The 26226-nt window shown below is 45.1% G+C and overlaps 1 protein-coding gene across 1 annotated transcript in view; it reads right to left on the minus strand.

Annotated features, from left to right (window-relative positions):
* Window positions 1–8562: 8562 nt before the first annotated feature.
* Window positions 8563–26226, minus strand: part of SYNPO2L (synaptopodin 2 like) — a 31232-nt gene continuing 13568 nt past the window's right edge. The window contains exons 3-4 of the mRNA XM_054277325.1: window positions 24214–24875; window positions 8563–10898 (exon numbers count right to left, since the gene is read on the minus strand). Coding sequence (XP_054133300.1) covers window positions 8563–10898; window positions 24214–24875 — 2998 coding nt within the window. The remainder of the gene's footprint in view (window positions 10899–24213; window positions 24876–26226) is intronic.

Raw genomic sequence — 26226 nt, forward strand, 5'->3', positions numbered from 1 at the left:
ACCATGGTAATTCTTCTGGATTGGTTTAGCACCGTGCTCGACATTTGGCCAGAGTGCCCAGTGTCTGCTGTGACATCCAGTTGTGCTCCTGGAGATGCTGCTCTCCTATTCAAATTCCTGTGCTCTAAATACTCATTCATCATTCATCAAAGGAGGGTGGTGGCATATGGAGGGACAGAGTGAGAACAAACACAATGTGCTGCTTTATTGCTTAAAATCAGAGCCCTTTGCCTCTTCTTTCCCAAAGGCATGAGGTAGAGTTACATCTAAATTTAAGAAATTTCTAGCTCCATTTTGATTATCATCTGAGAAATGAATGTGATTTATATCACCAGGTGATAAGCTGAGAAATGCAGCTACCATTATATGGCACCTTTTTGTGGTAAGTAGGCTGATGCTAAACTCTGCCTCCTCTCTGCTTCTTCCAGCAGCTGTTTTCAGACCATTCTGTAGCTGTTGTTTTATTTCTCCAATCATCTCCTGGACCTTCCTGAGCACAAATTACACCTTAGGAGAACAGTTTGTGCCAGCTGGAACCTGATGGGTTTTGAGGCATGGTGAATCTCCAAAAGATGATGTAGCAGGGAAGAATGTGATTGCTCTTCACTGTCACATGACCTGGTGCAGCTCTGCTTGCTCCCACCCCAGGCAGCCGCAGAGAGAGAGAGAAGCTGAGCATGCTGGAAGGGTGCAGAGTGCCCCATGGGAATTGGAAGTGAGCAGGAAACAGATATGTTTCTTTACCAGTTCCTCCCATAAAACTGAAGTGAGACTAGGAAAAAGCAATAGCAAGAAGAAGGTATGTCTAGCGTGGTGTGTGAGGATCTCAATCAGATGTGAGCAGGCATGTCCTGAAATTAGGACCAGGAACAAGGCACTGACAGTTCAGGATGAGCCAGCTCCAGGAGACAAGAGCCTGCTGTGGATCCCCAGCCCAAAGGGAGAGAGGCAGGCAGGATCAGGGTCAAGGCCAAGGATGTTGAAGTCCAGATTTAGAGTGATGGGAACTGTGGTCTGATGGGAACAAAGCATATGTTTGTCTAGTTAAGGTCTCATGTGAGAAGTATACATATACCAGGTGAGAAATGGAACCTAAGAGTGCATCTGGAAGGAACTGAATGGAGCCTGAGCCCTGAACCCATTAGTATGGCACCAGGATTTATAGGGTGATTTGTATAAGGCACTCTTGTGTCTGACACTTAAGCACCAAGACACACCTTAAACTGAGATTCATTACCTCCTACTCTACCTTCAAATAAAAGTATATATGTCTTTATTTTCAGTTTCCACACTGAGAACTAAATCCTGCTCATTTTTCCTTCTATACACAGTTTCTCCTGAGACACAGGGATGTCTAGTTCCCAAGTTTATAAATGTCAATTGTGGGTCTAGCAGAGACTTCACTTGTGTCCTGTCACAGTGCCAAGTTCAATGGCGTTTTTGCACTGGAATATTGTACCAATCTTCTATCCCTGCCATAAATAATGCAATGAACTCAGAAGAAGATATCTGTTATCTTACTGTTATCTTACCCACTCATACTAGTCAATGCTAAGGGGTTTTAATCACTACAAGCTGTACTTGAGGTGGTTCCGTTTTCTTTAGGACGGAAGGATTTACCTGGACCATGGGGTGGTTTGGTGGCTAAATTCAATCCTTGCATAAGTACATGGAATTTCCATTAATGCCAGTGGGGTAGTATATATGCTGCCTGTAGGACTTTTCACCGCTTCAGAGAGTTTATAATCATACAAGAAAATGTCTTTATTTCACTGTGACCACCTCCCTCTTTCCAAATATACCTTTTGTTTGTGACCTGAGGAACAGCCTAAACCAAGCTTTGCTTTCTCTGACATGTATCTTCAAAATTAATTTATTTTCGCTCTGCATTCTTGTACACCTAATTTCAAATGATCTAACTTCAAGTTGTCAATGCCTACAAACTTATTTAGAGAGCAGCATATGAAATCTGCCTTATTAGCTGCTAGATGGACACAAGCAGTACTTAAGTGAAACATCAGCAACAGAGCTATATCCAGAGCACATTTTGATCATGTAGAAGTCAGGAAAACAGCATCAGTATTCTCCACTTTAATTTTTCCAAGATAGAGAATTAAACCTTGCTCTTGCTCTTCTTTTTCCCTGATGTCCAGGACTGATCTTTGTTGAAAGTATTCATAAACAGCAGATTCCAACATGATTCAATCTGTTCTGAAAAAAAGTTGCAAGACTCTTGATTTGGCGCTTTTTTTCCTGGTTATTGTTATGGTGATGATGATGAAATAAATATAAGTTTTACACATGTAAAATATTTCATGTGTTCTTAACCTGTTCCAGTTTACACGGACATCAGGGAGACTTGTAGCACCAAAATAGGAGAAGTAATAAATGCCAGGCTCTTTTGTGCCACTAAGTGGGCTTAGTGCACAATAAGACATAGGACTGGGACAGAAATATGTGGGATTTGAGCACAGAGCTGGAGCGTGTGTGGAATAGCTGCGTTCCCGTGGTGTGTCACTTGCTGGGCAGCCTGTTTGTCTGTGTGACCCAGGAACCCCCTCCGAGCTGCAGCAAGCCCCTGGCTGCCAAAACTCTCTGCTATGAGCCTGACCTTCTCCTCTGGTATGTGGGCCTGAGCAACACCATATGTGAACGTCAAAAGAGGATAGCTTAGGAAGAAAGGACTTCCTAAGATTCTAAACCCTCTAGACTTAACACCGCATCAGGCGAATGCCAAGCCCGCAGGTGACTCAGAGCAGAGCAGTGGCTACATCTAGTGGCCATGGAAGCTATAGGTCTGAGCTGCCGGGGAACAGCCTTGTCCTCCCTGTGTGCCAGGGACATCCCTGCTGTGCTCTTCGCTGCACATCCTCCTTCCACCGGGTAGCTTTGTTCGGGGGTAGATATCTCCACTAGGCACCTCACTATTTTCTGCTTTTAAACTTCTCTCCAAGATGGGTACTGAAGGCCAGGTTAATCCCTAGGCTGCTCCACAGCTCTTTCGTAATCCTTTGGCTTGGCAGGCTCCTGTTCCCTTGGCAGGCTCCTGTTCCACCTTTCAAAGTCTGTTTGTCTGGCTCCTTCTGACATGATCTGCTCTGAGAGGAAATGACTCTCACTTGAGAAGGTTGTAGAGGTTAACAGGGAATTTAATTAAGAGCCCTAGATACAGCAACTGTCCTGCAATGTGTCAAACCATCTGGAGTAGCTCATAATCCTACTATGTCAGATTTATTAAACAAAACAAGATACAGTCCTAATCTGCAGCCTGTGCATCTGTATACTCACTTTTCTGGGAGCTGTGCTTCTGGTTGGACAGCAGCTTAGGTTTGGCATCAGCAAACATTGCTGACCCTTTCAGCATTTTCTCATGGCAAGTCAATCAGAAATACGCTGGATAGTCCTACAACCTACCTGCAGACCTCAAAAGGTAGCCCTCCTTGCAATTAATCTGACAAACATCCACAAAATTATACTTGGACAAATGTCCAGAGTCCGCAGTCTAATCCTACAGCTGATCCCAGAGTCTTTTGCAGTGCTTAGGATGTGCTATCTGTGAGTGAAGTATGTCTGGGAAAGGCAACCTGCAAGGCAACTTGTCCTAAACTGAACACAATGAACCTCTCAGGATCCAGAAACTGAGTAGACTTTAACATGAATTGGGTTAAGTTTAGAATGAGAATTATATTTGGAGCCTGGGAAAACAATGGGATATATTTGATTTTCTGACTGACTTGTTTTTCTGATATCTTGGCTAATATTAAGTTGAATTGTTCAGTGCAAGTTTCTATTTGGATTTATCAGAGCTGACCAACTTCCACTGGTACTGGATTTACAAGCAGAGGGTAGGGTTTATGTTGGAACAGGCTGAAGGGCAGTCATGGGGCAGGCCAGCTCAGGCTGGTCCACAAATGTCTTCAACCTGTCAGTGAGTGAGTGTTTTATAATCTGTAGTATCAAAGTTTTGGATCTCACTTAAGTTTTTGCTTCCATGGGGCTTTTTTAATGTATTGAGACTTTAAGTCCAACATAAGTGTTTTTATTGCTGAGAGATCCCGTCTTTTTTTGAACTCCTTATATTCTCTTGTCCTTAGCAGTTTCTAGTAGGTAGTGCTAAATACATGTGCTGTACAGATAGCAATTCCTCCTGGGTGCCAAGCAAAGAAAATGACAAAATGCCACATGTAAAGTGCATATCACAAGTTTATTTCTCTGCACAAACAAATAGAAAGTGATTGTAAATTGGAAAAAAAAAAAAGACAAAACAGAAAAGGAAGAAAGGTATTTCCATAAACAAAGATGCCAACTCTGTTCATCTGGGGTCACATCTTTCACCAGACAGAGCACTGCTGCTGGGCTCCCATTTTCAGAGCACTGATGGGTCTCTTCTAGGAAAAGGGTTTAGTAGGGGTGCTGGATATTATAGCAGAAAGGGAGCATATTCTTCATGAGGAACAATCTTGCCTCACACTGTGCTCATGCCTGGCATCAGTGACCCCTCATCACACCAGTCTCTTCTGAGATGCTTCCTCCCAGATGCTGCAGGATCTTGAGGTTATCTCTGGTAAGTGTTCCCATATATGGAGAGGGAAGGGACTGTTACTTTTGAAGCAAAGATAAAACCCCTGAATTGCCAGAGCTGCAATGTGTAGCCTGCAGCATGCTAGAGAGGAGGGATGATAGGCAGTTTTAAATCAGAGCCCATGAAGACATCTTCAAATACTTAACAAGGGAACACTGGGGTTTGGCCTACCACTGCAGCTTATAACTTAGCAGGTGGGAGCTAAAACTTGTCAAACAACTGTTTATGTCTGTGCTTGTTCAACAGCTGAGGAATTAGACATTTGGAGAGGCTCAAGACAAGCTTACATGTTTCTAAAGTATTCCTTGTAACTTTACCTGTGACCTTTTTAACAGGTCAGCCACAGTATTTTCATGAGCAGACATTAGCAGAGCTGCTTAAAGCCAGCAATAGTTCAGGTTTCTTCTTTAAAACTTAACAGATGCATCTCAGTATTATTTCTCATCTCATGCTACTTGCAGCTACAGGCCTTATTTGGGATACACCACGAGCACTGTAGGCCTCATCTGCAACAGCCTCTGCTTCTGCAGATCAGTCCTGTGTCAGCAAAGGATCCAGAAAAGTTTGTGAGGGGCTGAACTCTATTAAACTACTTCAGTTTTGCTTCTAAACATAGCTTTGAAGCAAGGATGTAAGTAAAATGCAGGATTCCCAGCCTCCTGGTTCTTTTCCTTGCTCTTATATTTTATATTTGTTCTCCAGTCAAACATAAACTTTTCATTCCCTGCCCATTACATTATCAGAAATGATGGGGCAAATGCATTTATTCTACTCACTTGGATCATGATGTCTAACACTGAATGGTGTTTGGCAATCACTCCTCAGCAGAAATCATTATCTCCCAGAAATCTGGAGTGGGATCACTAAAATACTAAACCCATGCAATTTCCCTCACGTACTGAGGCCAGACTTCTCTATTTTTCCAGTGGCAAAATGAATTTCCTGAGACTTTCAGGCCCTGAGAGCACTTAATTTTAGGGGCCTGAGGGAAAGGGATACTGGAGTAAGATTCAAACTTTCTGAGGTTATTTCTTGACTGCAGAATTATGTTGAGCACCCTTCCTCTGGTCCACACAACCCCTCTCTACACCTGAGTTTGGTAATGCTTTCAGCCTGGGCTAGCTTGTCTGTCTAAGGCTAATGGCTTAAATCTCTAGCCAGGGACAGACAACACTCCACAAGATGAGAGACAAAGCTTTTGGAGCACTGCTACTTCTTGACTTCCTTCGCAGAGCTTTCCTAGATGAAACAGAAGATTCCTCCCTCCATGTTTGGGAAGAGTCACAGAGGTTCAGTTTGCACACAGGTCTTTTTTTTCTTTTTTTTTTTTTCTTCTTTTTTGTTTACTTTTTTATCTTTTTTTTTTTTTTTTTTTTTTTTTCCCCAGAAATGCTGGCAATGCAATGCAGTATAGGATGAGTGAGAAAGCAATCATCTGAGATAGGTTTTATAGCATGGCTGCTCCCCTTCACTGGAGCTAAATGGATTCTGGTGATCTGAATTAACTCTGGGGGATGATTTCTCCTAAGACATCCTCTCTGGGGCTTTTCAGGGACACAGTCTCCTCATCAATTCAGGTTGGCTGCTCCTATGTCATACAACCAGATGCAGCATCTCTTCTGCCTCAGCCTCACCTTTGGCCATTAACTCAAGGTATTCCCATGGCTTTTCTTACAATCCTCTCCCACGGTTGATAGTGTGCCAAGTAAGGTATAAGTTCTGTCCTCCTCTCTTCCCAGCATGCTCATGATATGTTTCAGGGCCACCAGGAATGTGCACTGCAAACACAGGCATGCAAAAAAAGTCCAGCCAGAGTGGGAAGGATTCAAAGGCAGAATTGTGAATTACTTCTCTTTTACTCTCATTCTCTCCCTCCGAGGCTTGTCCAGAGTCAGAGGTGCGGGCTAGGTTTTCCAGCCTTCTTTTTCTTCACAGGATAGCACATGTGAAAAATCTCCAGGTGCTCACAGAGAAAGACTTTCAAGCCTCCAAGAAAAAGTGGAGCCCCCAGCTGTCATGAAAAAGCTACACATCATAAGCTCTTGCTGTGCAGAGGAAGGTTGGCTTAGATTTAGTATGAAACAACACTAGCTGCACTGCATACAGACTGTACAGACTGCTTCAGACTCATTAGCATTCCTTTTTTTTCCCCCAGAACCTACACTTTTGTATATCCAAAATTTGTGCTCAGTCCAGTCAGGGAATGGCTACTGCTTGAAGCAGAGGAGCAAGTCTAATGAGAGGGAGACTTGTCTCAAGGAGAGAGGGCTTTGAGACCCTCATTCTGCCTCCTGTACACATTCCTCTGGGTTTTGCAAAAGGCTGGGCAACCCTGACCCAGAAAGAGGTGGCAAACCCCTTCCCTGCAGCTGGGGCATCTGCTGTGTTTGGAGCCAGATTTCCAGGAGCAATCTTTCTTGGTGTACTTGTGGGATCACACTGGAAAAGTGGCTGCTGGCAAAGGAGCATCACAAGCAGAAAGTAAATGGCTGGGGGGGTGTGTAAAGCAGAGAATAGATGACATGCACACACACATGCACAGTCCCTACTAAAATGCTGAATTCTTCCTTGGGAAGGCAGTGCTTTCTTCTGAATGCCTGTAGTGTGGAGATGAAGTTGGAGGCTAGCCTGGGACATTCAAGGAATAACCAGTACTGTTTCCCCAGCATCACCAGCAAACTGAACTCAGTATATGTGTGTGAGTGCAGATCCTCTGGGATTCTCAGAGCACTGCTGTTTTTACCAAACAGGCCCCACAATAATACCTAAGTCGTTTCGTATGAAGTTTTACTTGTGACTTTCTGTTTTCCTGACCTTCACTTCCATGCTGAGAATGTCTGTAAAGGCCCTCTGTTTTCCCCTCATCACAAAGCTTTCAGCAAGTTTTATGTCATGACCCATTTCTAATTTAGTCCCACTTCTGTCCTGAACTAAACCAAAAGATCATGAACAAATGCATATTCAGTCCTGTCTCATTTTAAAGCCAACTGTACCTCTTCCCATGCAATCCACCTTTCTACTTACAGCATCCATATCCTGTTCAGTGGGACTGATGCTGCAGGGCCTTTCTTTGTGCCAACCAGACACTCCTGAGCTTGGCTTTGATTTTGGGTATCCTTAAAAATGGATACTTCCTACTGCAGTTCCCACAGGTGGTGATAGCCCCATCAAGTCCCCTCAAAGTTCCTCTTTGACAAACTATTTCCAGACCTGATAGTGGTAATTAGTACCAGCTAGGATGACTCTCCTTTTTAGCCCCAGCCCTGGTGACTGGAGGAACAGGCACACATGGGCACTCTTGGGTGCAGCCACACTGCCCACATGTGCATGGGCAAACACCACTGCTCCCTCTGCTCTCTTGCCTTCTTTCCCATGCCCCCACCGAGGGAATTCTGGGAGAAATGTCCCAGGTGAGGCCCCACTTGTCCTTTCACTCCCTGCTGAGTGTTGCTGTATACATGTGTGTCTGCACACACAAGTGAACATGACAGACTGGGAGGATCAGAGAAGAACGGTCTCATGGGAAAGCTGCGGCTTCTGCTCTGTAATCCCACCTCTCACCCTTTCTTCCTGGAAAGCTCTTGCCTCCTGGTTTCCTTCCATGCAGGGGTGACTTCAAAGCCCTTGGGAAAGGAAAACTACTGCTTCATGTATGTCTCCATGTGAGATAATCTCTGCCATTCACCCCTTCTGGTGGTGGGTTTTGCTGCTGTGTACAAGTTCCCAGTCTTAGTGTATCACACGTGCCCTCTCTCCACATTCTTCCTCCTACTGTAGCCACAGCCAGTAAGCCTTTCCATGAAGCATCCCTTCTGAGACCAAGGGGAGGCTGGGGAAGGGGGTGGTGCAGAAGGGCAGTAATTTTTTGAGGTTTTTTTTCTTCATTTTGTGTCACTCATCCCAATGTACTGAGCTGACATGAAAGACAAAACAAGCGCTATCTCTGTGGGGCCACAGACAGGATGGGAGGGGTGCCTGCCTCAGTGATGGCCAAAACTTGGCCTCCACACATTGGCCTGCATGCCTGTTCTTGCTGCAGAGAATTTGGGCCTGGCCACCTGAAACCGAGAGGCAGAGGCTGAGTTTGGAGGAGGTCCCTGTCCCAGCTGTCCAGGCTCTGGGGAGCTCTGATATGGCTTAGGGGAGGGGCTGAGCTCCACCTGGAAGGGTGCTGGTGTAGCAGGGGCAGAAGAGACCATTTCTGTTCTCCACAATGGCTCATCCAGCGTGGTGGCTGAGCGGGGCATAAGCACAGTGGGTGCCAGGCTGCTGGAGGCTGGCATGGGAGCCGGAGTGGAGAAGCGACGAATCTCCTGGGTCTTGGCTATTTTCACAGGGACCTGCTTGGCTGCCATGAAGGATGAGCTAGCCTGTGGGGTTGGCTGACCAGGAGTAGTCTGAGTGCTGGGGTTTGGAGGATCCCCAAAACAGAACATGGCTGACTTCAATTGATAGGGCTGGTGGCGCATTAAATCAATGACCTTGATCCCTGATTTCTGGCCAGGTGCCTTTTTCACTTTGCTCTCTGCTTTGCTAGCCTGAGATTTGCTGGCTGCCAGAGGATAGAAAGGGGAATGCATTGGGTTGTAAGCTATTGGAGGGGGAGCCCGGATGTTGGGTGAATATTTCCAGCATGAGGGTAGAGAAGGGGATGGAGAGGGGGTCCTGGGCTTGGACTCTGGCTTCGGTGTTGTTTCCACCACATATTTGTCCATGCGGCTCTGGCGTTTGGCAAAGAGCTCTGCCCCCTTGCCTTTAAGCTGAGGCATGTCCTGGGCCCCATTGACCAATCCAGCATCTTGCTGAGGCTTGGGGGCCACCGGAGGTGGGGTCTTGAACTTGCGGCCTGAGGACTGCATGAAGTTGCAGGCCTCAGCACCCAGGCTGAGGAAGTCCTCCTCAGGCCCAGACTCAAAGCCCGCTGCAGGGTGGTCACCCTTTGGCTTCTCATCCAGGTTCTGCACCAGAGACAGGAGCTCAGGGTTGGGTGAATTCTTCTTCTTCTCCTCAATCTTACTGAACATGGGTTTCTTGTTGCCCCGTCGGCGAGCCTCCTGCAGGATGCCTGTGCGGGGAGCTGGCACAGCAATCCTCTGCTCCCTGGAGGTTAAGGGCTCTGAAGGAGGTCGTGGTGTTGCTGGAGTTATGGCAGGAGAAGGCTGTTTTGGCACAGGGGAGCTGCTTCTCATGTGCTGTGATGGTGCTGGACTAATATACAATGAAGAAGAGGCTGTTCCAGGGACTCGTGGCTGGGATGCTGTGGAGGCCACATCCCCTCCTGGCTTTGAGGGAGTTGACAGAAAGATAGAGGTGGTGGATGTCCGGGCAGTGTTGGCAGAAGGCTTGACCTCTGAAGCGCTTCCTCCCCCTTTCGGCTGTGACTCCAATGGTGATGTTGGTCTTCCTGGTGCAGGAATATAAAGAGATGTGGAGGAGCTGACTGGACCACGCTGTGTTGGCACTGGGGCATTGGCAGGTGTTCCTGGAACCAGAGGTGAGAAAGGAGGAACCACTGTGCTTTGCCCACCCAGACTTTCAGTGGGTTTTTTGGGTGCAGGCGGCCTAAAGATGACAGAGGACGTTGCTGGACGCTGGCCAGAAAAGCCAGGAGTAAAGGGCCGTGCAGACCTGTTGAACATGCTTGTTGAACTTGCAGAGAAGGGGTCGGGGGTGCTTGGGGGAGGAGGGAAGAAAGTGGGGCTGGGGGCAGTCAGGAGCTGAGTGGGGACAGTGGCTGGCTGCTTGCTGGGCACTTGCACAGCCTCCAGGTGGATGCTGAGGGGCACATTGTCTGCCTTCTGTGGCACAGGCATATCTCCGTTCACTGTGCCCTGCTTTGGCTGGGCAGCTGGGGCAAGCTCTGGGCTCTTCTGCACTGGAGTTTTCTCAACTGTGTACTTCCCAGCCCGTTCCCTCTGCTGCTCAAATAATCGTGCTCCTTTACCTGAGGCTTCACTCAAACCTTTTTGCTTCTCTTCCTTCTGTTCAGAGTCAGATTTGGACTTTTCAATGTCTAGGTAAGTGTTGTCCCAGTCTGAGTGATTAGTTAGGCTTCGGGCATCAGAGAAACCTTCCTCATCAAATTCAGATTCACTGGTTGGAAAAACTCCGTCTTCCTCCTCGTAGGAGCGGTCTTCATCCACACTGCCAAAGCTCACCAATGTATACTTCTTAGCCCTCTGCCTGCGTTTCTTAAACATCAGCACCCCCTTGGAGTGGGGGTTGGGTGCATCTGTCAGCAGGGATGCAATGGTTCTGCACTTGGTTTTGGCTTCTTTCACATTCTTCTCCTGGATGCTTTCGTGGCGGTGGAGCTCTGGAAGAGATAGAAAGAGGCACTCTGAGAGGTCAGAAAAGGTTGGGTGGGCAAAAGTAGACAGGGAAATGGCTATAGGTGCTCTAGTGAACATAAGAGGAAACACAGCCCTTGCCCTTTTTTTTCATTCCACTTTTACTGGTTATATAAACTGTCTTTATAAACTGTGTCTTTATAACTGTTGGTAGAAAATCAGTAGCAGTTTTCTCTTTCCTGCAAACACAGTAGAAGTCAATGCAGGTGTGGGGAGGGAACTCCTCCCACTCCGATGGCCAGTCTAAGTTTACTCATCAGACCTGGGATTTCCTATTTCCAAAGCATGTGAACAAGAGTCCCTGACGTTTTTACAGTGCTTCCCTTGCTTGTGGAAATTTTTACCATTTATTTTTCACCCTGAAGGTGGAGCCCTGCTTTCTGTAAATGTTCCTTCTACCATTTAGAGGATTGCACGTGTGCAAAAGGAGGGGTGCTCTGCAGGCACAGCAGGGCTGCTCCTGATCTAAGCCCTGCAATGTCAGCTCCAGTCAGTGTGGTGCAGCAGCATTGTGTGTAGGGCTGTTTGCTGCTCTGCAGCAGCCCTGCCACTGCAGGAGGCAAAGGAAGAATGATTTCATCCTTGCTGCAGTCTCTTCCCTGTGCCCCATGCCTGGCAAGGAAGAAGAGTACTTGCTCCTGAGCAAGAATCCCAGATCCCCACAACTGATCAGCCAGACCAGAAGGAAATCCACTTAGACAGGCTTGCTTGGAAAAGACACCACCTGTTGGGACACTGGCATAAAAGTGTGGGATAATCATTTTCCACCTGCTCTGTGGTCAGTAAAGCCCCAGGGAGGAACACTGTATCCTCTGTCTTTGTGTGCAGGGAAAGCAGGTGGTGAACAGGATTCAATAGTAAAACCAGGCTTGTCTGCCAGTGAAAGTATGGACATGCCTTGAATCACTGCTGAAGTGACAGAAGTCAGCATTAGCCTTGCACAGAAGAAAAGCCCCACATACCTAAACCACAGACTAATTTGTGATGTCTTTCATTTCACCCTTTTTCATTGCCTTTTCCCCAGCATGATAGTACAGATGAAACAACCATCCACTGTACATATCTAATAATTTGTCAAAAAAACCACCTTGTCCAGCCCCGACATTCCCAAGAGAGACATAATAAATTCTGCTGTGCTGAAGGGAGAGGAGAGGAGAGGAGAGGAGAGGAGAGGAGAGGAGAGGAGAGGAGAGGAGAGGAGAGGAGAGGAGAGGGGTGCAAGGCAGTACTGAGGGATGGTGTTAGCTCAAAAGATGATGGAAGCTGCTCAGTCCTCTCAGGATCTCACTTCTGATCAATTTATCACAAAGCATTCATTCAATGTGAACTTGTTAATGTCAGAGTAACCTGCAGTGAGGGACAGGGAGCTTAGTTAAGAAGTTTACTAGTTTTCCTGAGGGCTACAGTCTCCCAAAACCTTTCTAGTCTACACAATTGTGGCACCATCATTCCATACTGCATCAGTGTAACCACAGCAGAAAGAGCTTCCCTTTCCCACCCCATGCTGAAAATAAAGTGTTGATTTGCAAAGCTCTATCCTTCCAGGAAGCTCTCAAAGTCTGCAGCCATTCCATAGCACATGCTGCTGGCTTTGGGACTTCAGCAAGGGCAATTCTGTGGTTTGAGATCACTTCATGTGGATGCACAGTCCATTCCTCTCCTTTGCACCCAGAACTAGAAACAGGAAAAGCAATGCTGAAATGGCTCATTATTTGTACTTGCATTTGCAAAGTGAAGGCTCTTTGCAAAACTTTCCTTACAGAATAACTCCACCTTGCTGAACCAAGACTGAAGTAGTGGCCAAGTTTGTGTGTAGATTTAGTGTTCTCCAGGGCAGTCACAGACTTGCCCTCAAAGACCTGCTCTCCATGGTAGAAACAAGCTACAGTCCCTGAAGGTCTGCCCACTTCATTTACAAATCTGCATGCCTGTGTCTCTAGGGGTTGTTGACAATGGAGAAAATAAGGGAAGTTGCTACAAACAACCTTACTAAAAGCTCTACCTCACCTGGTGGTATTTTGCTTCTAAAGTTACAAGGAGAAAGAGCAGTACCACAGAGCCTTTGTCAAGTGCAGAATATGTAAGCTCTGGCCTGAGTGACTCACAGGAGGATTTCTAGCATCAGGAGCTACCAGACAGGGAGCAACACCATTCAAAGTGATGTCTGCACAGCCCTTTCTGCCAGCAGCCTACCATGGAAGTGCCAACTCTAAACTCTGGGCTAGCAAATACTGTCAGAGAAAATGTAACAGAAGATGGTCTTTAACTCCACCAGCCTGTAGTCCTAGCTCAGCATTAGGATTCATGTACAACTTCCCTAGAAAGTTGCTCTGAACTGTCCTGTGCTCTGAAAGAGCTGGCAAATAGGGCCCTCTGGGACCTGCTTCTCACCTCCCTCTTTTCTTCTTCCCACCTTTCTCCTCATCAAAGGCTAAAGCACACAACTAATTACACCAGTCCTCCCAACAGAAAAATGGTCATGCTATCCAAGCTACAATCTTCCACAACAGTTTAAGAAAAAACAGGAAGAGAAATCTTCCTAAGATGACTTGTAGAAGGTAAAGAGCAAGAATGAAATCAGAATAGGTAAAAGAATGGGGTAAGGAGAGTAGACTAAAAAAAAGTAGAGGAAAGGAAAGAAGAAAGGAAGAAGAGAAGAGAGAAAAGAGAAGAGAAGAGAAGAGAAGAGAAGAGAAAAGAAAAGAAAAGAAAAGAAAAGAAAAGAAAAGAAAAGAAAAGAAAAGAAAAGAAAAAAGAAAAGAAAAGAAAAGAAAAGAAAAGAAAAGAAAAGAAAAGAAAAGAGAAAAGGATTTGTACCTGCATAAGGCTGATCCAAGCTTGAGAAAGGAGAGTCCAGACCTGGAGAGCTGGGCATGTCACAAAGCCCGTTTAATTCACAACTCCCCATAAACAGAAAGAGAGGCAATGAGAGACAAGCAAAGCAAAGCTCTTCTGGAGCAGAACCAAAACTCTGAGATGTCCAAGCTCTTTGCTATCAGTCCACAGGCCTTTTAAAGCCTCTCTTTTGTCTCGTAGGCTTTGCTGCTGAAAGCCATGAGGTCACTTTGTCTATTTTTGTCTTCATAGCTTCATCACTGAGCAGTGTGATGGACATTGTCACCTGGCACTTAAACTTACTCTTTCCGCCTCCCTGTACTCCCTGTAAGGAGAAACTCCTATTTTTTATTTTAAAATAAGAAAATATACTCTATATTATCACAGCTTCTATGGTGTAAGCTTCAGGTTAGAAAGGTGCAGGCTTCAAGTTAGTGTTACCAATGCCTCAATGTCCAGCATTTCTGTGCCAAAGAGCCCCTCCGAGAGATAAAACTAACACAGTGTGCTTGTCCAACATGGAGGGGCAGAAGAAACCTGCACAGGAGGAAAATAAGTTCCCTTGCCTGAAACTCTCAGAGAGCACCCAGCTCCAGGTTAAGAGGAAGACAAGAGAGAGCAGGGGCTTTCCTGTGTATATCCATTTTCTTCCATGTCTGAGGAGAACCAGTCCACGGTTCAGATTTCTGTTGTGTACACAACTGAGGAACATTTAACAGAGGAGCATTGGGATTCTGGATGTCTGCAGTGAAGTTGTTTAGCTGAATTAAAACAGCAGAGGCTGTTACCTACACTGAAAGCATGGTTGTGCCCAGGGAGGGTGACAGTGTGTTTGGAAACCAGGGAGTGGTGTTTTGGCAGCACCATTCAGAGCTCCAGCACAGGAGACTGAGAGGTGTTGAAAGATGAGATGCTGATAGTGAGGACTGTGGTGGATGGGAAGGAAGGGAATAGATGGTGCTGGGAAGTCTGTAGATCTCTGCAGTTGTGGCCTGCTCAGCATCTCTCCACACTTTGTCTAGGTCCTGTCTTACCACTCCTTTCTGTACTCCAGCAATAGCTCCTGTGAGACAACCCCAGAGCCGTGGCCAAGGGACACCCTCCCATGACTCTCCCTCTAGCAGCCCCAGCCTTAGCAATTCTGTAGCCTTGGCAGACAATCTCCAGTGTTAGACTGGAAAAATGAAGGTCTGACCATGCATGCTGGAATCCAGCAGCCATCACTGCACACCAAGAAGACAACTCTCACGAGGCAACACTGCTGTAGTGACAAGACCTGTCATGTGTCATACAGAGGCTCTTAGTGCAAGAGCAATGAAAGTGGTTCTTCTTCAAGCCTCTTCTTTGATGAATATTTACACATATAGGGATATATGTACATATATGTGTCTTTGGGGAAACCTTTTAATATTGATACATACCACTGGAATGAAAATACAGCTCAGTCTCTTATAAGAGTATTCAAATGGAATAGATAAAAGAGTAAAAGGAAGGGTTATAAAACTCTGATAAATTCTGTTGGTGTAGTGAATAATTTCTATAGAAAACTTTTTGTTAACTTCTAAAGCACTTATTTCATGTACACACCGAATTCCGTTGGAAAAAATCCACAAAAAGGAAAAATTTCAATTAAGCAAAGCCTATGGAAGTTTTCCTCTTAACTAAGTTTCACTGAAGTGAAATTATTTTTGTTACCTAATTACAGTAAAGAGAAGTATAAAAAGTACAAATCTTTCCAAGACCAGACCTTATTAAAAGAAAGCATTTTAATGCCCAGGCAAACTTCTGAACAAGCAGGCTTACATGAGGTCAGATACTGTTCATGTTCTCTAGGAAACAAAAACCAGTAAATTTTATCACCAAGACCGAATTCTAGAAAAGCCATTACTATAGAAAATAAGGTACTCTGCTAGTTCTAGAGATAAAGAGCCTGTTCCTCTGTGATGAAATACTACTTGTCAACTGCTTTTTTCATATGAGGTCACCTCGAATTTTGTTCTTCCAGCTATTTATGTTAGACAAGGTCATTTTTCCATGGCTAATGTTGCAAATATCTCAGTAAGTCATTAGAGGCTACAGACATCTCATACTTTACATACCTGAAGTCCTTTCAAAATAAGATTTGGATGGGTTATATTGACCTTCTAAGTATTTCCCTTGAAAGTTTCAACCTTTAAAGCTTTGATCAGTATTTAAATTGCAAGCAGTTAAGCAGAGGAGTATATATTCTTTTCCCTCAAAGTAAAGCTAAAACTCTTGGGATAGGAAATATTTGTCATTCTTGGATATTTTCACACTTCCATCACATAACCTGTGCATAATATAAAACACAGATATGGCTTCAGCTCCAATTTGGGATGCTACAGACAAATGCTACAGTCCTACTCCAGTCTGCAACACTTTAGCATGTATCTGAGGTTATGTAGTTAGAATACTTGTCAAACCAGTGTTTCTTCTTAAATGGCTAGTGATTTTAAATGTGCCACTGAGACACTGCCCCACTGCAAAGTACTGGTTTTGGAAAAACAGAAAGAAACAGGCTGTTCTGAAGGTAAGTTAAAAGCCCAGGGAAAAAAACATGCCCATTCATTTTGTAGATCTTTGAGCATTTTTAGCCATACTGCTGTTGGAGAGCTCTGTTAGGCAGAGAGGGTGTAGAGACATCACTGTGCACGGCTGCAATATCTTAGTCTCATGGTATCCTGCCGGACACTTGAGTAGCTTTTTCATTCAAAAAATCTCTCAGCTGGGTGACAGTTTGCCCTTCTTTCTGAGCTGGATGGAAATATAAGTGCAAAAGTGCAAAGGGTAGCAGACATGGCCAGTTTTTCTGTGCTGACAGCTCACACCTGGGCCCTGGATATTCCCTACATAGCCCTCTCCCAAAGGAGAACTTTCTTCTGCCAGGACAGCACCTGTTTAATGCACTAGTGAATCTGTCTTTTGCAGTTTTAGCCCAATTTCCTCTGAAAGGTTTATTCAGTCAATGCTGCACGTCTTTTGATCTTACCCATTTCATGCTAATAGTGTTTGAGTCCATTTGCTAATTTTAAGAGTCTGAAGTCACAGAGATACAATGCTCCTACAAGTTTACATGGAAATAGGAGGCTCAGCAAAGGAGAGACCCCAACACACACAAAAGCTTTCTCATTTTGAATGTGAGAGACAGACATCAGACAGATTTGCATTTACTAGACATGAGAGAATGAGATATCAAATACAAAACATAAATTAAAAGGATGCCAGGATCTGCTAAGTCTGCTGCTGACAAAATTGATGTCTGACAGCAGGATACCACTGATTGATCACTCCTTTTGTCTATCCAACATCTACTCCAGTAATACTGACAAGTATATGCTCACCATCTCACTATGTGGACTTGATTAATCCACTTGCCAGATAGTCTCATTGACCAGTTGATTTTAGTCATTTTCTGCAACTGTTCAAGCTCCTGCCACATTAAAAATTCTAGCCTTTCATGAGACACTGTATATCTTCCATGTGTTACGTCATCTACAGCAATCTCCACTGAATCCCCATGACACCACTGAAAATGGTATTATTGCTATTTCTTGTTACTGCACACTAGGTACAACACCCAAGAGAAACAAGCCACATTTACAAAGCTTCACTAGCAGGGATTAGCATCTGAAAAAAGCAGATAGGAAGACAATAGTGCTGTACCTGGGAACACTTTTGAGCTCCTCAGTCCAGGTAACACCCACACACCTGGGTTTCTCTGGGAAGAAAAACCAGAGAGAAGCTGCAAGGTGTCTCAGCTCCGTTCCAGATGTGAATAACAGCAGTTTGGGGGCTGTGGTGTGCCCCACAGTACATGCTGCTCGTTCCGTCTAGGTGCAGCCAGAGGATAAGATCCACTGACAGAAGAGAAGAGGGTTGGGATTTTTTATCATCTGTCTCCTTGCCAGTCATATAACATTGAGGTGGAGAGGACCTTTGATTGACGTTAGTGTTTAAAGCTCTGTGGGTGAAAATATAGAGGTAGTCCTGTTGGATTCAGAAGGCCAGTGAAACACTACTACCAACTTAGCCAGTTAGCTCATCTGACATCATGAGCCATTAATAGTGATGTTTTCTGTTCTATTCTTAGCCAATTGTGTGGTCACCTTACGGTAGTCCTATCTCATCCATATTTCTCTCGTTGGAAGAGTCATGTGGAACTGTATCAAGTATCTTATAGAAGCCAGCATATACTGTGTTCATGTTATTCCTTCAGCCTGAAGTCTTATCTTACTGAGCAGGTCAAAGACTCTTTCTACTTTTTGTTAGTCCATGTTGATTTTACTTTTCATTTTGTTTTCTGCAAAAATGCACCAAAAAATCACTTCATGCACCTAATTGAAGCTAAATAATTGTTTTTTTCTTATTGTCACAGTCTACGTCTGCTAGAAGGGTATATTCTGCTCATTATTCCAAGATACTTGGCAAGGACTGAGGACCATTCTGATACAAGTTTCATTAATTCCTTACATTTGACCTCTACAGAGAAGCTGACTGAGCCTTGCCCTTTCAGTATAGTCAGTGTATCAAGATATGCTGAATCTACTCACCCCCATTTCTGCTCCTGTGTCTTTCTGCAAAGAGTGAGATTCTTAGTTAATGTAAGTGGTAGATACTGATGACAATAAAGCTTTACACATTTCCCAGCAAACTGATGTCCCTTCCTATGATGGGTTTAAGTGAAACTGAAGAACAATTAGCCAGGTATTGGCCAGGTTGACAGTTTTCTCCTTCCTAACTATAATTTTCTCTCACTTCTCTTGAGTAATGCCTGTTGTTTAATCACTCTTTGTCAAAGTCCTTTTATGCCTCACCCTTTTATGCCTCTCCCTCATCCATCAATATCACTTTGTCTCAAAAATATTTCAGTATTGTCCCTGAGCAGACTTGTCCGTATCTTGTCAGAAAGCTTGTCCCATATTATTTTCAGAACTGATGGAAACAACTGGATGGGGAAAGGATTCCTGTTGTCTTTTTGCATTACAAATTCTTTCAACTAATATGCCAAAACCCTGGAATCTAAAACTACCAGCTTGATTAAGACAGTCTGTGGGGTTATATGTATAGCTGTTTCAGTGTGATTATTGCTCTAATCATCTTTGTGATCTGAGCTATTGGCAAAATTTTGATTTAATGCCATTGTTCCCCATCAGCTTTACACATCCTAAGTCAGAGTAGAAGTGCATGTGCAAGGCCAGGCTATGTTAACATATGAGACAACAGAGTCTGAAAAAATCACTAACTGGGGCTCTGCAAGGACCATGGAAATGTAGCTAACTCTGACACTGCTTCACAAGCAGCAGGATGATGAATGACCTCTGATTGTGTCTGAGGAACTGTGACCCAGAGTCAGAGTCCCTGTGCTGACAATAATAACATAGAAGTAATGTCTGAGTAACTGATTGTTTAAAAAAAGGTGCTTCAAATGGTATCTCATACAGTAGAAGTACTAGGACAAATGAGAGTATACACCTTTTCATTTCAGGAATCACATCGTTTTCCTCCATACATCTTCAAATGCTAAAGATCTTTCCCCTCCCAGAGAGTATTATCTGCAGCTAGATTTATCTTGAGCTAACACATGTTCAGCTAAATTTGTGTCTCTGTCAGGCTCTAGGGCAGCAGGATTGCAGTGAGGTGCAAAGGTTGAGCAGAGCAGAGCTCTATCAGCTTTACTTCCAGTGCTGCAACCCACAACATCTTCATTGAAATGCTGGACAAGAGTGATGCCTGAGGTCCTGGAGGTCTCCAGTAAGAATACCTGAGGAAGATGGCAAATTACTTGTGACAATTATGAGATGACTCAAGAAAGAATGAAAAATTCATCCACCCTAGCTAAGACAGACAACAGTAGTTTATAATCTGGGTTCTGCCCCATTAATATATCAGCCTGAAAATACTACCTCTGCTTTCTGTAGAAGGATATCAACTGAAGGAATAAGATTAAATGTCATACTCAAGCCTAAAGGTGGAGAAATGGAGAAAGAAGGCTCTAGATTCCTGGTGTTTATCTCTCTGTAGTCTTTAATAAATGCCTTCCAAGTGGCAGAGAATTCACACATGAATGACAGTTACTAAGTGGGGTTTCTTAAACAAACACATACAACTAGACTGCTACTGCAGTGTATGGAAATTGATTTCCCAAGCAGAAGCAATTTCCAGTTTCATGCATGCTGAAATGAGATCAGTCCCTCCATCTGTGGTTCAACCATGGAAGCTGTTGTCCTTGTTTCCTGAAAGGCTGGCTGCTCATAGAGTGGCAAGGGCCAAGGGTGATTCAGCATGGCTTCATAATGCTAGGAACAGACTTCTGTAAGATCAATAGTTCAGGAATTAATTTTAATCTCCTGGTCTAAGCAGAATGCTTTTCTATTCTACTTTAAGGCATGTAGGATGTAGTAGTAGTAGGCTATTATCCTAAACCTATTGGTCTCCTAGACTGCAGTGAATGTCAAAACCAGTGAGTTAGTCTAACAGTCACATAACTGTGATCATTAGAGTTACAACTGTCAGAGCTGAAAGGCAAATAGAAAATGTGGTGCAATAACTTCAAACTGCCATTCAGATACTTCATCTTGTTCACAGCCCCTGTGGCCTATACCAGTTGTAACAGGCTGAGAGATGACTTGCTGCACTCACCCTCTCTGCAGAGAAATGTGACTGCAGTCACTCTCAGAAGAGGTAATCTCTATGACCTGCTGATGAATAGGCCACTTATTTATAAGCAACCTATCTTTTCAAGTGATGCTGCTGTACATCCGCTTTAAACAAGAAGGATTTCCTTTTCTGATATGGAATGAGTAACTTTGATGACTCTGCACAGGCAGCTAGGCCCATATAAAGCAGAGGAGGAAATTTCCCCACCCAGTTTTCCCTCCTTCCTCTACCATACATGGAGAGGCTCTTGAATCCTAGGAACTAAAAATAGTTCAGCAGATAAGTTTAAATTAAGATATTTTGAAGCACTTTCACTGACACAGTGTGATAGCAAGTTAGGAATAGACTGCTGTTCCTGGTATGTCTGTCCTATTTCCAGTTGTGGAAAAGGCTGAGCCTTTTGTCCTGTGAGATGATTTACAATGGGGCTGAAAATACAGTGCACCCCAGAGAGCACAAGTGGCTGAGAAGAAGCAAGCCTGGCTACAGATGGATCCCAAGCCTCCAAAGGTGGGGTGAGAAGAGGAGGACATTGCAGAACCTATGAGAAACCAAAGAACCACACCTGCAATTATTTGTGACAACTTTAGTCTGATTCTCCCTGCCACAAGCTCCCACTTTCCCCCTGAAACTGATGTAGATTTTTAAATTTGTATTTTCTGTCTAGAGATAGGAAGTAAAGAACAAAGCTACAGAAAACCCAAGAGCTGACAGCAGTAGCAGTGTTACTGAGTTCCTTGCAGGGCAACAGAGCAGTGAAGAATGTCAGTTGCTACTCTTGGTGATATGCAAAAGAATTATTATGTATCTCTGTTCTTTTCCAGGGATTTCAGTTATTTATATAGAGGTTTGATGTTTCTAAATACTCATCTAGAGATAATGTACCTTCAATTCTGTTTGCTTCAGGTGCAAGGAGAAATGGGAAAGGGAGAGTTTCTGGAGCTTAAAAATGACAGTGAAAAGTTAGAAAGAATTAGATCAAAGGACAAGAGAAATACCCCCAAAATTGAAGTAAACATCAGAGCAGATATGAGAAAGTAGTACATTCTAAGAAGAAAGGATAAGGAACCAGCTGGGGGTCAGTCCCAACAAAACAATTTTTCACATTCTTATGGTGCAGTAGTGGGAGGTGAAGAAGGCTGTGGCAAGGCAAGGAGGCTGTATTAGCAGATGCACTGGGAATACATTTAACTAGTGCTTCAAAAGGCAGCCATCTGCATAGGTATTCACCGTGGCTCTCAAATGTTTCCTGCCTATACATCGATACTTAAGGCTCTCCCAACTGATAGTCCAAGTCACTTCCTGGAGCTAACTCAGGTTTTAAAACCCTGCCTGCCTTTTAAACCATTATTTCACATTCCTGTTTAGCAAAACCCAGGAGTGTCTGTGCCCCAGAGTAGGGCACTGTGGTGTGGATATTGCTGAGGAAAGGCAGAGGAACAGAACTTTAAATGCTGCTGTCTCCATGGGAGCCTAGAGCAGCTGTAGGAGCTGGAGCAATGCTAGCCCAGACATCCTCACCAAGGCTGCACCTTTCTGGCAAGAGATGCTCTACCATGTCCCCCCATGCCAGTCCAAGCAGTGTCCCATGGAGCCAGGGCAGCTCAGCAGTCCCCTGTCCTCCAGCTGTGTTTATACCTGTGCTTATTCCAGGTATGGGTGTTCTTTAGCTCTGCTCACCACATAATGAACACCTTCCATCCCTCTTCCTTACTTGCTTGCTTCCCTCACAGTCACTGGCTGCTGAACTGGACTTCTGGTTTAATGGCTGCTGTGCTCCAACATGATCAGGATGCAGAATTTTGCTTTCTCATTTACTGAAAAGGTCCCTAACACAAGAAAACATCCTGTGAGTTACCATCCCTGGCAGTGTAACTCCTACAGAAGGACACCCTTGGCCAAACATAAACCAAAAGGAGGGTGAGCAGTGAAGGAGTGTTAGGATAATTAAAATATTACCTCAGTCTGCAGTGCTTCTGGGAACCCTAACTCCAGCTGGCAATATTATTGCATCATCTCCTGCCATGGGATATTATCTTGCCATCAGAAATGCTCTGAATTAAACACATAGTTTTTCTGGGATCCCTCTGTACTGATGCAGTCCATGGAAATAAGTCTTGATGTAAAGCGATTGCTCTTGCACTGCTAGGACTATCGGGTGGCAGGGAGCAGCTGAACATGCCTTTCTCAACATTCACCTCATGCTTGGACATCATTCAAAGGGGGAAAATTAGCTTCATCTTTAGGTAGGCTGAGATTGCTGATTTCTTTCCTGTTCTAAGGAAAATGAGAGCTAAAGACTAGGAAGGAGTAGAACAAGGCACCAGGTCAGGTGCAGTGCCCAGAAGAGCAAGACATAAGGGACCCAGCTGAGCCTCCCCTTGTAACACTGGAAAGAGCAGCAGGACAGTGCCCTGTCTGAAGGAAGCACCTAGGTTTGAAAGTTACCTCTACAGGAGTCCTTAGGCAGAACAGATAAAAGAATATTTAGCCCAAGGATAAAACAGAGGTTTAGTAATTGCCTTGCAGTATTATCTGTCTTGGGTAAAATGTCTAGCATTTGAAGCAGAGGATCAGAAGTTAGAATCCACATGTCTTCTTTCTGATTCAGTCTAGTAAGTTTTCTGTGTCTCTTTTCCATTCTGTCACTTTTTTAAAGTCACTTTTTTAAAACTTTATTTCCAGGCTCACAGAAATGTAATGAGTTATAGTACACTGAGGTACATATATGAAGATAAATTTATGCTTACCTTGTTTTTAATACAACTGGATAGATCACAACTGTGAAATCAGATAACACTTTGTTCTGCCCTCATATTTGTGCTTGAAATACTCTATGTGTATCAGAAATCAGGAAAGATATTCACAATCAAGGTCACTTCATGTCCATCACCCATATGCTACACTACATTTTTCAGTACTTCATTCCACGTGGAAAGGTCCTGACTATCAGGGATGGCACTACAAGGAACTGTTTCAAGCTAATTTACCGACTCCTGCCTGTCCTTGCTGGCAACCCTCCACTGCCAACACCTGAAAAATGATAAATTCTACCTGAACTCACCAGCTGCTGCCAGACAGACATGAGCATCCTTGATGGAGTGAGTGCCTGCAGGGAAAGTTGATGTACAGGAGTCCCTCCCTGCGCCCTGGACAGAGTGAGAGAAATAAATCTGTTTCTGACAAGACTCTTTTGCAGCTATGCTGTCTACAAATGATCTCTCATCATCCTTAATTGTGTAATACTGCATGCCTGTGTGTCCATGGAGAGCTGAAGTGAACAGAAGGCTCCTTGGGGGCCTCTTGAAATAAGTGTTCTGTGCTTAACACACAGGTAGCTAAGGGGCAAACTCAGCTGCCATAAGATCTCTGGAAAGCCAGGGAAATGTAACCTCCAAGATATTTCCTGACACCATCATGTCACCCGAGTCTTCTTAGCCCAAAGTGTTGAAGAAACCAGTGACATCCATCCTTTTTCCAGCACACAGAGGTACTAGAGCACATCTGGTTGAATGGCTGCAGCCTCTGTGAGTGACTCCCAGACCCCTGACTCCAGACTCTTTACCTTATCTATTTCTTAGGATGCCTTGGGTGAGGAATACCCCAGGGCCAAAGCTGCAGCAGGAAGCCCTGGTCTCTGCAGGGCTGATTTGACTCCTTTGTAAGCCAGAGGAGCTAATCCACCTGGCGTTTGCAGGAATCAGGCTTTTGGAAGGAGCATCCAGCACAAGGAAAAGGCATGGGTGAATGGCAGTTTAGGGGACTTACTGGCCTGCTTGGCTTTCTCAGTATAAGTGGTGGTCAGGTCTTCATCAATCGGGTGTTCCACCGGCCCCACCATGGGGATGAGGTGGCGCTCCGCTCGGATGGCCTTGGTGGCGTGGGGCAGGAGCATGGCCTCTGGAGAAGGCTCCCGCCCCTCTGCTGACGGCGGCCGCAGCTGTCCCTCGCTGTCCGAGAACGGAGTGTCCGTGCGGCTGCCAGGCAGGCACACAATCTCCCTCTTGGCCACCCCGCTGGAGCCGGCGGGCTCGGCTCCCCCCTGTGCCGCAGCCTCGGGCATGCTCTCGTAGCCGCTCTGCTCGGACAGGGACACCTCGTCCTGAGGCGCGTCCGCCCGGCCGCTGGTGCTGTCCGGCGGGGAGCGCGGGCTCTTCCTGCGAGCGCGGCGCTGCTTCTCCTGCGCCACGTTGTCAGCGTCGCTGTCGGTCTCACCATAGTAGGCCTCGCTGTCCGGTGGGGACGTGAGGCTCTCCAGGTGCCTCTGTGACCTCCATGGCTGCGAGGGCTGAGTGGTGGCTGGGGCTCCGGCTGCTTCAGAGCTGAGTAACTGTGCTGAGGGGCTGGGCGCGGATGGTGGAGAGAGCACTCGCTGCCCTGGAGAAGGGGAGCGCTGGAGCCACGGGCCAGTCTGGTCCCCACCAACTATCCTGTGGGGAGAAGGAAAAGTGGTGAGTGAAGTTTGGTTTGTGCAGCTAAACTGGAAGGAAACCCTGGAGTGAGAGAGGGCTATGGCCTGGGACATACAGGTGTTATAGGACAGTGTTACAGGTGTTTTTCAGGTGGTACAGACACCTGAGGTATAGATGCCAAGGACAGACTTATCCCCGACATCAGCTATGTGCTCTCATTCTCATTTTCTGCTTCACAGCTCTACACCAGGTGTTAAACATTAAAAAATCAGAATGCCCTAAAACCATAAAAAAATCTACCAAGCTTAATCAGCTCCCCAGGCATTTCTCCTGGAGAGCTGAATTCCTGCATAGCAAGCATTCCCCAGGACAGTGAGACCAACCCTTCAGCCTGCAGCTTGTCAGCAGAGAACGGCTGGTGCTCAGCTATCACACTGAACTCCAGCTGCTCCTGCAGCTGAGACTGTGTCAGATCTGCAGATCTGGCACCTCCAAACTGCTTTAGCTCAGACTGGGATCCCAAGAAGTCAGTGCTATTTGTTTGCTCTGATCTCTATGTGGGAGTAAATAGCAAATACTTAGGATATAAAGGCCCAAGCCTTGGGGATAGGACTATGGTATCTGGTGGTGGGAGACCACTCTAATATTTAGCCTGCTCACTGTGGGGCTGCTTCACAAGCTGTCAGTACCCGGGTTTTGACAACCATATGCAGTCATGCTGGCCAGCCCAATCCATGGTGGCATTTGCCTTTGGTTTAGACATAGCAATTTCAAGCCTCTAAGACATCTGGAGGGATGACTGGAGTAGGTGCCAGACAGACTGAGGCAGTTAACCCTGCTACTGGCTTCCAGAGGGAAAGAGAATTGGCTGAGCTGATGGAAAAAGAGCCCAGTCTATCTTCCCTGTCCTCAAGAGTGAGTCTGGATTTCCACAGCAGTTTGACTCCAGCCTACACAGATGGAGCTGGGAACTTGTTATTTCTCTTGTCAGACTCACCAGGGCCTATAAGAGCTATAAAGGAGTCCTAAGTATTTGCCTTCTGAACATGCATACCATGAAGCCAGGCAGACAGCATTGCCTCTGTAAAGCTGTGCAACTCATGACTTGGATCCCAATTCTAAACTGTGAAAAAATTTAATTTATGTCAAATGCAAACTTTTTGGAAGCTAAGGGTGGGAGAATTTCTCTGGCAGTTTATTTTTTAATACTATTTGCCATTATGAAATCTCATCTCACTGGGGAGCAACCTCAACATTCCACAAGTGAAACAGAACAGTCCCTCCTCTTTTTTAAACACTTGATCAGGTAACTGAGAAGCACAACTGCTTGTAGGCCAGTTTCTCTTGTTCTGTACTATCAGGTCAATGT

This window comes from Melozone crissalis, unplaced genomic scaffold, assembly GCF_028551555.1.
Source record: "Melozone crissalis strain CALT ecotype California unplaced genomic scaffold, PUWL_Pcris_2 ptg000019l_1, whole genome shotgun sequence".
NCBI classification, from domain to species: Eukaryota; Metazoa; Chordata; class Aves; order Passeriformes; family Passerellidae; genus Melozone; species Melozone crissalis.